Here is a 15,050-nt window from a genome sequence, read left to right as displayed (position 1 = left end):
TCTGGACATTCCCACAGTGCATTAAGCTAGTCTGAAAATTAGACTTAAAATGATTTTTTTACATTTGAGAGGTCTACTGGTCAAACCCTGATGCAGTTTCTTGTTTCTTTATTACTTTTTGAAAAGCCCTGTGTAAGTGTCTAAGGAGGAGGAGGAGGAGGAGGAGGTTAGGACCACGCACTGATACAATGCATTGGCGCACCCACCACACGACAAACCAACTCAGGATCCCAGATTAGGACCCGAGTGCAGCCATGCAACGGGTGATACCTCAGCACCACACTAGTTCAGATGGAGTGGAACACAGGGAGGTTTTTAACATGGAAAAAAATTCAGCAGGCTGCATCAGTTATAATTATGCTTTCTGGAAGCCTAAACATGGCAAAGCCAAAGATGCAAAATATTGTTTTTTTTTTTCATTTTTGAAGGTTTGCTCTTACCAAGTGGTGTCATCTGCACCAAGCATTTTGAATTTATCATGTGATATGCCTATAAAAGTATCAGTATGCAAAATGTGAGCCTGTTAGGTGTTTTAGTTCTTGAGATACGGTCTTATGAAGTAAATGAAAAAATTAAATTTGACACACCTCTCCCCTCACAAAATTGGCTGTACTGTATCTTGGAAAGTACTGACATCACATCAAGATAATTTTACAGAGTGTTTCCAGGATAACAGTAATAATAATTTCTTTACATTTATATAGCACTTTTCTCACTAACATGGGTACACCTGAGATTTTTTTCAGAAATTTCTGAAATCGAAGTGTATGGGATTTCTGGAAAATCGGTTGATGTGATCTATCCCAAGCACCACTTGGCACAAGGCAGGATCCAGTTCCATGGATACATGGTCAAACATGCACCCAATTCACAATCTTTTCTTACAGTCCTAATTTAGAGTTGCTAAAAACATAAACACACATATTTTATCTTTGGGCTGTATGATTAAGTATGACTACCAGGGATAAACTCCAGTGGATGGCAAGTTAATACACAAGTGCCACTCAGACAAACATGGAACAGGTCAGCAAGAAATCTCAGATCATTAGTCATTTAAGGTACCAGAACTATTCAGTGCACCATAATGCTTCCCTATTCATGATTCACAAGTCTTCATTTCAGATAAATAAAAACATATTTTGTTTGCACATTAAAAGCACATCTTACAAGAAGACATTTCAAAACATGGTCTTTGGCATGTAAAGATGGTACAGAAACACCATAAAACAATGCATAAAACTGGTTGACATTAAAAAGAAGGATTTATGCAGTCACTGAACATTTTCAAGGTAAGTAACATAGGTGAATGACAGTGGGAAAAGGACTCAGGTGACTTATGTGTGACCTTGCTGCTGACAATGCAGACTCATTAGAGAGACACTTGATGAAATAATTTCCATGACAAAATAGAACACTTGAGAAGTAGCAAGAAAACAGCCTCTCACATCAGTGATCACATTAAAAATAGCCATTTTATGCAAAGTGTCTTCAGTCTGTGCAGAATCAAGGTGAGGCAAAAGTGAAGGCCCTCAATGTGGAAACACAGACTCGATATTAGCAAGCAAAGGTTCATCTTGATGTCACCAAATAAATATAACGGAACACTTTATCTTCAGGCCAGTGTATATTAGGTCTAGCAGGACATGCACTGATGCCTAGGAGCTTGTATTATTTTTCTCTGGATTTGTTTGGTTTGTGTAAATATTGCAGTAAGTGTTAAAGATGGCTTAATCAGGCTATTATGGCTGTTAGAGAGGTGAAGACTTTTGGTTCATCTACAAGGAACTATGGTGTGATTGTACAGTTGATTACTCATGTACTGTATGTAGCAAATATGTCAGACTTCCCTTGTGTTATGTGACAAAGACTCAGTTTACTGGTTTAAGAAGTTTTTGCACTGCTCCTTAGTTGATGCCTTTAAAATAATGGTAAATAAGTAGACATTTCTCCTAAAAACTAGATTGTATTTAACACAGAATTTGCTAAACATGGTATTCTTAAAAATCATTATTCCTGGCTACAATAGATAAAAGTAGAGGAACAATATTCAAAATGAAAGGTGAATAAGCTGTTAAATGTATATATTAAAAACAAATTAAAGTTTCATTTACATTTATTTGCTTGGCAGTCTCTTTTATCCAAAGTGACTTACAACAGAGGTAAACATATTTGAGTAACATTAGGCTAGTGCAGGGGTCCTCAATCCCAGTCCTGGAGAGCCGCAGTGGCTGCAGGTTTTTGTTCTGACCTGGTTGCTTAATTAGAAAGCAATTCTTGCCAATAAAGCACTAACAAGCTATGAAATTAAATTAACTCTGCTATGTCAGGTCATTCTCATATCCTAGATTTTCTTTCCCTTTCTATCATGCAAATGATTTGAAGGCTAAAATGGACGAGTAATTCTCAGTCCTTCACTTTTTTCTCTTCATTTTTCTTCCAAGTATTTAATTAAACCCAATAGTGCAGATAAATACACACAGGTGTAAATGTAAATAAGCTAAATGGAGAAATGCTGCTCTCTCTTGTCATTTGCATGTTATTGATAATAAGGAGCAATTAAAATAGCTGTTTAAGACAAAATTAAGCAATAAGGGCTCAAAATCACTAAAGTGAAGCAGAAGTGTTATTTTAGCAATAAGTGCTTTTTATTAAGCAACTGGGTTGGAGCAAAAACCTGCAGCCACTGCGGCTATCCAGGACCGTGATTGAGGACCCCTGGGCTAGGGCCTGTTTGTTCAGTAAGTGTAATAGCGCAGGTAACAAAAGATTCTTTGCAGTTTTCTAGCGGACTTCTACTATTTGGCGTATGGCCCTCATCGGCTTCTTCATATTAAAAAGCTGTGTGTAGGCAGAAGGCATCATCAAGTGTGATCCCAGCTTTGTCTTGTGGAACATGCAATCTCATTTGTGCTAGATTTTGAGATTTACGGGCCTTTAGGCTACAAATTTTGATGCTGACTTCGAAGTAGCCTTTAAAATGCTAGAGCTACAACAAAGGACATCAAATCCTATCTGACAATAAATCTAATTTCAACCACATATTTATTACTGATGCAAAAGGAGAGTAATCCTGCACCCCAAAAACATAAAAGTAAACGGGTAATTCTTAACTCTGAGCTGTTAGTGAAGAATCCATGTCTATTTAGGATAAACAGACTTTGTATAATATAGCAGCATTACACAGAGGCTGCACCACAATTACAATTAACCTGACCATATTGTATTTCACCCCATTTATGAATATATTGCCTATATAATGCATTACAATCCAATTATAGTATTCTAATTTGTTCAGTTCTCAATCTCCCATTCTTACTTGCTCAGATTCTACACTGAAAATTTGTAACGAGCTAATCTAAAGTTGCTCACTTATTCAGAATGTTAGTCAAACTACTAAACTATAAGACCATGGCTCATCTTTATGTCCTTTATCAATGCCCTTCTTTATGAGTTTCTTACTGAAATCACTAAAGGCACTGTCCCTCATGAAATACTAACAAGTTGAGATATCTATATCACTTTATTTCCTGCCAAATATACTCTAAAAAGGAACTTTCTTTCAAATTTGCTGAAATCACATTCTCTAGCAATTCATTCAATAGTATTTTGAGATATAACATGTAGGAGATGTTATTGTTCTTTACTAACTAAAGAAATACAGCTGTGTGAAAGTACTTGCCTCCAAGACACCTTGCTTCATTAGTTTTCAGTTTTTGTACACCATCTTGACATAATTTAATTACTAACTTTCACTTTGGTAGTCTAGTAAACATGGATATCTAAGAACAATAATACAGGATATATCTTAATAAAAGATAAACAAACTAGAAGAAAGGTAAACTGGACATACCTGATTGCTTTCAAGATTGATGCACTCAAGTAGATCATGGTTTTCCAAACCACTCATACTCTGGATATTATTAAAAGACAGATCCACGTTCTGCAGAATTGGAACTTTTTCCAAGTTTGATATTGTTGTAATCAGGTTCGCCCGCTACAATTTTAAAACAGACAGTACAAAAAAAGAGAAAGACAGCTCACAGAAGGTTATTAAACTCTTAGTGACTTTTTAACCTGAAATCAAACAGCCTAAGACAGATGAAGGTTGACTACTGCAGCTATAAAGTCATGGATGTTCAACACAATGTTTTATTTGTATTTTTGACCCTTCTGTCTTTATTTTCTAGGCAGGCTGTCATTAAATAAAAGGCTTCAGACTGAGCACAGCTATGTTTCCTGACTATGTACAGCAGGGGGCTTATGACCAGTCAACACTCAAACCTCCTGTGCTGGTTGCTCAGTGACAGTCCTCAAATGGGCATTGACAGGAGCTGGCTGTGAGAAGGCCTGGAGTTACACTAGGTTCATCCTTTCTCAGCAGCGGTCACTGTATGTGATGCCTGATGATACTCATTTAACAGCTAATATATATATATATTTAAGTACCTTGGGTAAAAGACAATAAACATGTAATTAAATATGTGAGATGTCAGGCACATGCTGTGGTGCCATATGCTTGTATTTAAGTTGTTTAAAATATAAATGATCAGGCACAAGTATAATTAATGATCTTTTGTTCTCTTTTAAACATAATGGATAAATAAAAGAAAACTAAATACATTTTCTATAAACAATATTCTTATATAGTAAAAAAAATTTTTCATATACTGTTTATCCATTAAAATAAAATGTAAATATTAAAAAAATAGAAACAAAGCTAGTTGCCGCAGTGGCGAAGTACTGCCTTAAAATTTTTATTAAGAAGAAAATTAAACCTTTTTAAACTGAGGGTAAATATACCAATAATTATTTGTTATGGATCTCTTTGTATACCACATTGGGAGTTCGGCCCTCCGGTTGTAATATGACCAAGCTGTGCGCTGAGCTTACTCTTGAGCATGCAACGTACAGTTGGCCATGTGAACAGTAATCTTGTTTCAGATCTCACAGCTTGGATTGCTGCTGTCATAATCGGTTTGAGTTTCATGGTTTGTTTCAATTATGACAGTATTTTCAGGACTTGTGTTGAAGTGACATTCGGCATCTGTCAAGCGTTGTAAGCATACAACCGGTTTCATCAATAATTTCACATCCAGCTTTTGAGAGTTTAAACATTCATTAACATCAAAGTATCCACTACTGAAATTGTCACCTGTGAATCTAAGATGTTTAAGAGGCATTGGCGGTTGTCGAAAGGTGTAAAATATTTGGTCTTTTCGGTACATTTGAAAGCGACAACTGAACAATTTAGCGGCAGCCATCAACTCACATGCAGATGCATAGGTGAAGGGCTTAAGCATTTCACTCTTCTAGTGCTCCTGTGTAGTATAATTATCTCCTGTACCGTCATCAGTCCACACCTTGAAACTGTCCCAGTCATTCAATACATAAGACACAATGTTCCTCCGGATATCAAGAGTGAGCCTGATATGGCCGTGCAATATGTAACAAAGAGAATAAGTGAGTAAGTGACAGTTCTTTGATCAATGGTGATCACCTCGATAGACATGTTAATGGAGGTACGGTTGGAATGATAAAGAAAATGAGTACCTAAACAATGTAAAGTAAGTCTAAAATAACTACACAATAACTATAATCATAATAAATGAACAATAAAACAGCGGAGAAGCCATAGATTAAATGAAAAGGCTGTAGTTATCAGCAGTGAGACGTGAATCCCATGGCGAAGCAAGTAAGGGAATGTAGAGACCGGAGCGACGGATGGCCTTATATAGGCAGGCAGCCAACAACGTGGGAGGCGTTGGGATGGGGGACCAAACGGCGCCTCACACGGTGACCGAGCTGCAGGCTATGGACGTATATATGTACGTAAGTAGGATTAAGTTAGTGTTGGGAACCCGCGTAAGATGGGCTCTTAAGTAACAAAGACCGTTGAAAAGTTCAATATGGCGATGGGGTCAGCCTTCTACCTACACGGGAAATTGGAGAATTAGTGACGTTGGAAAGTTCAATTTGGCGGCCGACAGTGACGTCATACCATCGAAATAAGTACGTACACCGGTTTCGTTTAGTGCAGGGAAGCCACCTACCAAATTTCGTGAAGATGGGGCCATAAATAAGAAAGTTTAACATGGCGGACGTTGTCGACCGTTATGTGTAGATTTTCGAAATGAAACCTGCTTAACTTTTGTAAGTAAGCTGTAAGGAATAAGCCTGCCAAATTTCAGCTTTCTACCTACACAGGAAGTTGGAGAATTAGTGATGAGTCAGTGAGTGAGTGAGTGAGTGAGTGAGTGAGTCAGTCAGTCAGTCAGTCAGTCAGTGAGGGCTTTGCCTTTTATTAGTATAGACTAGCAAAATATCCGCGCTTCGCAGCGGAGAAGTAGTGTGTTAAAGAAGTAATGAAAAAGAAAAGGAAACATTTTAATAATAACGTAACATGATTGACAATGTAATTGTGTATGTATACACACACACACACATATAAACATATATATACACACACACACACATAAACATACATACACATATATTGTATATAGATACATATATACGTATATATATACATATACATATATACACACACACACATATACATATACATATATATGCATATATATATATCTACATATATACAGTATATATATATATATACAGTATATATATATATATATATATATATTAGGGGTGGGACTCGATTAAAAAAATTTATCTAATTAATTAGAGGCTGTGTAATTAATTAATCTTCATTAATCGAATGTAATCACACATGAAAATTTGCCCCAAATCGCAATTTTTTTTTAATTTAAAAGGGTTTTAGTGGGCGACAGAATCAAATAATAGACATGGACATGAATATTGTAAACTCAAGCTCTTTTAATTTCTGAAAAAAAAAATGCAGAAAAAAAACAGAAACAAAAATATGATCCCTGGCTAAAATTGGTATTTTAAGTACTTTAAGTACATTTTCAGAATGGTATTGTCTTTAAATAATAATAACAAAAATTTCAACATAAAGTGCAGTTTTTCTTCTTAAAAAAATAAGGCAGAAACATAAAAAGTAATTTGACCAGCCTCACCTTTAAACTCTGAGTAACCTTAGCCAAAATTATTTTGTACATTAGGCTAAAACAGTGTGATCATTGAACATTTTGTAATTAGATGTTATTAAAATTACTAACGGTCACGGAAGTCCAATGATCCCCAGTAAGAGCCACAAAGTCCGCTTTCTGTAATGCATCTAATTTTGCTTGCTTTTCAATGTCATAAAGCTGTTGAATTTTACTTGAAATAAGCTAACTGTAGCACATTTTCTAACCCCCTATCTTCCACCACTGTTAGTGGTCTACAGTCCAAAGCAATCTATTTTGCGAGAGAATTTGTAAGTTTGACCTATGTTGACTTACTAATTTTGGTCCTGAAGCCAGTCATTTCATGAGGTTTGGGCTGCCGACACCTTTTGTTGTTACTCGAACGCGTACTGCTAGTGCTAACAGCATACACAGTTTCTGTGCTCGCTGTAACATGTATTTAGGTGGCACCGTAAGGTTGAAGTGCCTCCGTGGTATGCAAACTCATTTTTGCACAATTTGCACAAAACCACGCTTTTATCAAGGCTTTCCGTCGGGTAGTCTTTTGAAATAAAATTTGCCTTAGATCAGTCCTAGCAACGCGCTTTCTTGCGACTCTTACATTTTTGTAGCTCTGATGTGTGTATCAATGTAATCGATGTACCAGGAAATCATGCATTGACAAAAGTTCCCCTTTGCTTGGAATGCAAAGTGTGATTAAATGCGTTATTTTTTTAACGCGTTATGGAGTACATGCATCGAAGCTTCTCAGCTGTGCTTGTGCTAAGAAAAGGAAACATTTTAAAAATAACGTAACATGATTGTCAATGTAATAGTTTTGTGACCATTCTGAGTGTTGCTGTCATCAAGGATTTGATTATTGTTATTTCTTTCAATCAGGTTTGTATTTGGACAGTTTGCACAAAACCACGCTTTTATCAAGGCTTCTGTTGGGTAGTCTTTTGAAATGAAATTTGACTCCGATCAGTCTTAGCAATGCGCTTTCTTCCTACTCTAACATTTTTGTAGCTCTGATGTGTGCATCAATGTAATCGGTGTACCAGGAAATCATGCATTGACAAAAGTTACCCTTTGCTTGGAATGCAAAGTGTGATTAAATGCGTTATTTTTTTTAACGCGTTATGGGGCACATGCATCGAAGCTTCTCAGCTGTGCTTGTGCTAAGAAAAGGAAACATTTTAAAAATAACGTAACATGATTGTCAATGTAATAGTTTTGTGATCGTTATGAGTGTTGCTGTCATCAAGGATTTGATTATCATTATTTCTTTCAATCAGGTTCGTATTTGGAAGATGTGTTGTGTTTAAGTTATATTCCGTGTTTGTCAACCGTTGTAAAGATAACAGGTTTCATTCATCAAAGTGTTCACCACCCAAATCGGAACTCGTGAATGTAAGATGTTCAACAGGCATTCCCGGTATTAAGTTGTGGAAATTGCCTGCGAATATTTAGCGGTAGCGTGTGTATGAACTTAATTTAATCTTTTCCAGTCCTGCAAAGTCAGTTGACGTGAGTCACTCGGAGTACATGCATCAAAGCTTCTCAGCTGTGCTCGTGCGATCTCGCGATGTCAACGGCTTTATTTAATGTAGCTAAGACCCGGCACTTAAAAGTTTCTTGCTACAGCAATTTTAACTCCATTACAAAGTGATCCAAAGTCTCGTTTATACCTCGTGTCTTCTCATTAAACTTGTATCTCGCGAATACCATATTCGTCGTAGGCATGACAAACGGCAGTGGGAGTGTGTCTATAAACTTAATTTAAACTTACGGTTCACACCGTGCTTTGTTTCTGCAGTAGCTGCACTTATGAATATGCTTGTATGCATCACTCGCTTCCTAATCTTTTGCTGCCTTCTCAATTGTGAAATGGCATTTTTTGTTCAGAGCTCTTTGGAGCTCTTCCTTGTTCTCTACATACTTAAGTAGGAGGCATGATGACCCGACACGCAACTCCGCCTCCCACGGCCATCGAGCTAACATTCATTACAGTATATGGACAAAAATATGTTCCAGTTATGACTGTTACGTGTAGAATTTCGAAATGAAACCTGCCCAACTTTTGTAAGTAAGCTGTAAGGAATGAGCCTGCCAAATTTCAGCCTTCTACCTACACGGGAAGTTGGAGAATTAGTGATGAGTCAGTGAGTGAGTGAGTGAGTGAGTGAGTGAGTCAGTGAGGGCTTTGCCTTTTATTAGTATTGATTACAAAATGTAATAGCAATGGAAGGGGTGAAAAATTGCTACTAAAATAAAAAAAATATTTTTACAATATTTGTTTAAGTAATTATTGGTGTAATAAATGGATTAAGCCATAAAATACTTATGAGTATATTAAAGAATTAAAAAAAACTAAAATACTCAGTTTTGAATGGCTAAACTTATGATAGGTCAGAAGAATGGCATAGCATATTCATTTGCAAACACATATTACTTGCTCTGTGAATGGAGTCTGTTGTTTGTCTTTACTGTGTGTGCAAGGGTTTCCTCTGGGGACATTACTATCCTCTGATGATTCAGAAGACATTGATGTAAGGATGACTGATAATAACTGGCCTCAACTGCGAGGAACATATGCATGGCTGCTGTTTTGGGGATTACAGTTCTGCTTTTAATACCATTATACCCAGCTGACTGTTTTCCAAGATGTCTCACCTAGGCCTTATCCCTAATATTTTCCTATGGAAAAAGGAGTTTAAAATAAAACAGCCACAGTTAGTCAGGATGGGCACTCACTGCTCCCCATCTCTATCACTCTGCTGTCCCATCCTCCACTTTGATGGAGCTCAACTCGGGCAAAAAGTTCTACCAGCTCAAGCCAAAGCTCCATATCTGTGTGTGATGTGCCTGGAGTTGTATAGGGTAGATAATACAGTATATTGTTATTTGGAATGCATGCATTTCATGTGTGTTCCGTGTCTACAAAGATCTGGGCGAGTGTAGGATGAAAGGAAATATGAATTTTTAACTCACTGACAGCCACATGTAAATCAAATGCTTTTTTTTCTGTTGGCTATATTCTTGAATAAAAGCGCACATACAGTATATTGTATAAATAAAATATTCCAAATAATGATATACTGTATTATTTACCCCGGGGTCCCCAACTCCGGTCCTGGAGGGCTGCAGGTTTTCATTCTAACCCTTCTTAATTAGTGACTAGTTTTTGCTGCTAATTAACTCTTTTTCCTTTCATTTTAAATTATTTTTAGAAGGTTTGTTCCCCTGGATTTCTTCCTCGTTTCCTCTGAATTGCTTCATCTCTTTCCTTAAATAGCAACTAAACAGAAATGAAATGTGAAGTGAGTGAGGCAACAGAAGACCAAATAAGTCAAGATCTGAAATTCCAACTAATTGCTTAATTAGGCGCCGAGTCTCATTGTTAATTAAACCCGTTCTTTAATTCTGTGGCTTGTTGCTGCTCCCATTGTGCAATGGCATACATTTCCAAAATCTTTGATTTTCTGTTTTCTAAGAGCACTGTTAAAATGTTTTGTAGGCCTAAGCACATTCCTGAGACCTTCACGTTTCTTTATTTTCAGATATTGTATGATCGACACCGTTTAATGGTCATGTTTTGGTCCATTTTATATCTCATTGTTGTTTGGCTGCTAAATAAGGAAAAAGAAACAATTAAGGGGTCCGAGTCTTCAAGAGCAATTCAATTAAAATGAATTCAAAAGAAGTTAATTAGCAGCATAAACAGGTCACTAATTAGGAAAGGGTTAGAATGAAAACCTGCAACCACTGCGGTCCTCCCGGACCGAAGTTGGGGACCCCGATTTACCCTATACAACTCCAGATCTCACACACAGATAAGGAGCCTTGGCTTGAGCTGGGAGAACTTTTTGCCCGAACTGAGCTCCGTCAAGGCGGGGGATGGGACAGCATGCTGCTTGTTGCTTGTGCTGATTGATACATTTACAAAACAAAAGACGCCAATGGTGAGGTGCGAAGAGATTTAAGATGGGCTGGGATTGCAAGTTTTTTAGTAGGCTTCAGGAATTCTAGTGTTAAAAAGCTCAACAGTGACTTTACTTCCAGAGAAATCTCAGGAAGGTTGATCTGTCATAAAAGATTCTGGTGTCTTTCTGTCTTTGTTCCATTTATAGTGTCTTGACTCATGGGATACTTGTGTGGTACGGCAACAGATCAGCAGTTGACAAAGAGGTTCTGCAGAAAATCACAAAAATGGCAGAGAAAATTACTAACACATCTTTGCCTACCTTGTAAGATATCTACACCTCTCGATGTGTGCAGAAGATATCCAGCATCATAAAGGACTTGTATCAACCGGCATACAAACTTTTTGAACTTCTCCCCTCAGGGAAGAGATATAGGTCCATTAGAGCACGGACCACAAGACTGATGAACAGCTCTACCCCAAAACAATTACTACATTAAATTCTGTAATGAAATCTCATACCTCATAGAAAAAAATGTGAAAATGTCATATCATTAATTATATATTTTTAACTTGTGTAATATATTCTGACAATTGTGTAATGTATGAGCCGTCTATGTGAGAATATTAGATGTGTGGTTTTTTAAACTATTGTTTTCAGCATCGTTTCAGGTAGTGTACTGGAATCTCATTGTGTTTGTTATGCAATGACATAAAAGAATCTTATCTTATCTTGAAAGTTTGCATGACTATTCCTTACAATGAAGTGGAATCACATCTAGGGTTGCTTTCCTATCTTGGGCACATTAATGTCAGTATAGACTTTGTAGGAGGAAGGGGAAGAACTTTTCCTGAAGTGACTTAATCAAGCTTACATCACACCATAAACAGTTATCATTGTGTCAATCATTAATCAAGTTTTAATGTTGGTTTATGTGTAACATGCAAAATATCATGTTATACTGTAAGTGTTATGTTTACTACTATATTTTATTTAAATTGTATGAAGTTTACGTTTGATGGCTGTATCCTTTGCGATGCATTTCAATGTTACATCATGGTCTCTCTATAAAGTTTCCATTTTTATGCCAAAACAGCTTGCCATATTACAAACAAAATTTACCTTGTTTGTATCTGCTTTTGTATTCAGATAAGAATTGTCTGAACATTTTGGAAATTATTTAAAATGATAGTGTCAAAGCGTCAGCAGCATTGTAAGTCAACTGTTTTAGGAATACGGTTATGTGGAATGTTACTTGGCTTTGTGACGACAAGAGCTAAGAACCAGTTCATGGCTTTACAAGTGCATTATCTCAGAAGACAGGATGTCCACAACACACTTAAATAAGCTTTATAGGGTCAGTCGATGAAATGATTCAGAATTCTTCACCTTTAGTAATACTGAGGTACATGTAAGATGTAGAAGAGCCTAAGATGCTGACCAACAATACAGGAACAGCGCTGTCTGAGAGACTGAACATCTGGCACTATAAGGTGATACTATATGGAATGCCACATCTTGTTTTGCTTTTGTGTTGGTATATAATTGATGATTGTTTAACATCAATATTTTGAACATTATAATATTAAATTGAACTAACTGCCTGATCATCTGGTTTGCACCTTTCTATAGTATACTCTACAACCAGTGACAACCTGCATTAGTTAGGCTAGCAGATGAGGAGCAGGATGCTTTAATAGATTTAATATAATAGCACAATATAGAATAAAGTGTGGGTTATCTATCGTATTGCTGTTAAAGGTCAGAGAAAAAGAGAAATAGACATTACACTTGTGGGTCCACATAAGTCAAAGAATGCATATATGTTGAAATAATAAATATTTTTAAAAGAACATAAAACCAATGACAACGACTAATAGAAAGATGTGCACTTGTTATACTTATGTATATGTATGTGCATAGTGATGTTGTCTCACAGCTCCATACACCTGAGCTGGTGTTTTGGCTTGATATGTGTTTTTTTCGCACAATCTCCTTATTTTGGAGTATGCAGGGTTTATTTTTAATCCTTGTTTTCCTCAAAGACGTGTTTGTTAGATTAATAAGCAACTCTACATTGACCCAATTTGAGTGAGTTTGGAATTGTGCTTGAGTGTTCCCTGCAATGGAATGGTGCCTTGTTCAGAATTATTCTGTTTTCTAGAGACAGACCTTAGGCTTATTGACACTGGAATGTATTAAATTGGTCCAATAATGAATGGATGGAAGACTATTCCAAGATTTCTGAAATTTGCACAAGACTTAAAGCCTAAATATCATTGCTGGACTTACCAAACACAGTGTTTTAATGGGCAGATGATCCAGTCCACTAATTTCTGTAATCTTATTATTTGCCAAACTGAAGTGGTTTAAGCTGCTGCAGTTTTCTAAACCTCTAATTTCAGTGATTTCATTGTCTGACGATGGAAAAGTTAAAGAAACCAAGTAATCTGGTTTATGGAACCTGAGAGAATTTACCCTGTCAATTCTCAGATACATTATTCATGTTAGTTTAATATTTTTTCAACCTAAAATGGTTTAAGACTTTCACGTGTAAATGATAATAAATTTTAAAGTTGTAAAAGTAAAAATACATAGAGAAGCAAACATGCAAAATAATATGAATAAAGTAGTTAGGGTAGCATTTTAAGGTAAGAGATACATGAAATCAGTATTTAAGTAATTACATTTCTTCAGATTAGATTACAAATATTATAGTCTTTTGGATAAGGGGAGACATAACAGAAAAAGTGAAAAAATACTGTATGACCAGATTATCATCCCAAAATGAAACATTGTTTTTCTGAATAAAATGTGTATGTTCTCAGTCCTATGTGTTTTAAGGTACATTTTTATTTTGATTTCAGAGTAAGGAAATGTTTAAAAAAAAGATATCACCAAATTATTCTAATTAATAATGCACATAGTAGTGCTGAAATTCAGAAAATGCCAGTAGTCATGCACCAACTTAATAAATGGAATTATGGCCATGCACACATGGATGAAACTTTTGCCAGAGCATTACCACAGTGAACAGACAAATACTGTACAAGACCTCATTAACATTTTACACTCTCAGCAAGCTTTTGTAAGTCCAATTTCAGGTATACACAATGTTCATAAGCTTCCTCTAACAGACCTAAAAAATGACAAACGCACACAAGCTTCTAATGTGACTCTCCTGGTGACGGTCATTTTAATAGCAGGTAGAGGAGGAATGACAGGAATGTCCTATCCGTGCAAACCATATCCAGATCTGTGTGGGTGTTTCATAAATGATTCTAAACTCACACAGAGATATAACCCTTCCGCTGTGCCTTATTCCTAATCCCATTGAGCCATGGAAAGCATCCAGAAGGCAGGTTTATTAAACCCCTACAACACTTCAGCCGATTCTTTTCAATCTTGAGGAAACAGTGGGTCCACTCTGAATATCTTCCTGGGTTGCTGAGGTTGACATCCTGCCATGGAGAGTGAGCACAGCTGGTATCTCATTTCAATTAACTGTACCTGCACATTAATGTATTCAATTGCTACTCGAAGCTCATGATGCCAAGTGTATATGGGGATGTAGCAATGCAACCTGAGTGGCAAACTAAAAATTTTGTCTGAGGATTTATCTTTCACTATATCAGTCCTCTCTATTACAGTGCATTTAGTTAATAAACCGATGCCCAAATCAGTCAATCAGCCACATGATCACCTCTACTTTTACTTGTAAAAAAGATCTTAAGTGACTTTAACTCCTTCCCTGTAGATAGCTGCTGTCCTTTCACCTGCAGAAATCAAAGAACTTATTCCAGGAGATGACAATGACCTCAGATGTGGAAGGGTTTATTCTCATCCAGACTGTGTCAGACTTGTTTGGACATCATCATACTGAAATGACAGAGAGTCAAACTCCATAAAGATTACTCTCCAAAACACAGTGTCACCTTGTTATCCTGTTCAATAAATCCAGATACAGGGAAAGAAACAGGAATAACTTTTTAAGGTGTCCTAGGCACCCTTATACTGCTCAGCCAGAACATTAAAACCATCAGCCTAATATTGAGAATTGAATAGCTCCTTCATGCCACCAAAACAGCTCTGA

General features: G+C 36.5%; 1 protein-coding gene across 2 annotated transcripts in view; it reads right to left on the bottom strand.

Annotated features, from left to right (window-relative positions):
• The window catches only part of lrguk (leucine-rich repeats and guanylate kinase domain containing), a 122,652-nt gene that overhangs the window by 81,127 nt on the left and 26,475 nt on the right, over nt 1-15,050 (bottom strand). For both annotated transcript variants that reach the window (XM_039761364.1, XM_039761365.1), the window contains exons 6-7: nt 13,250-13,374; nt 3,851-3,994 (exon numbers count right to left, since the gene is read on the bottom strand). In XM_039761364.1, coding sequence (XP_039617298.1) covers nt 3,851-3,994; nt 13,250-13,374 — 269 coding nt within the window. The remainder of the gene's footprint in view (nt 1-3,850; nt 3,995-13,249; nt 13,375-15,050) is intronic.

This window comes from Polypterus senegalus, chromosome 8, assembly GCF_016835505.1.
Source record: "Polypterus senegalus isolate Bchr_013 chromosome 8, ASM1683550v1, whole genome shotgun sequence".
NCBI lineage: Eukaryota > Metazoa > Chordata > Cladistia > Polypteriformes > Polypteridae > Polypterus > Polypterus senegalus.
This window is presented reverse-complemented; position numbering and strand designations above follow the sequence as displayed.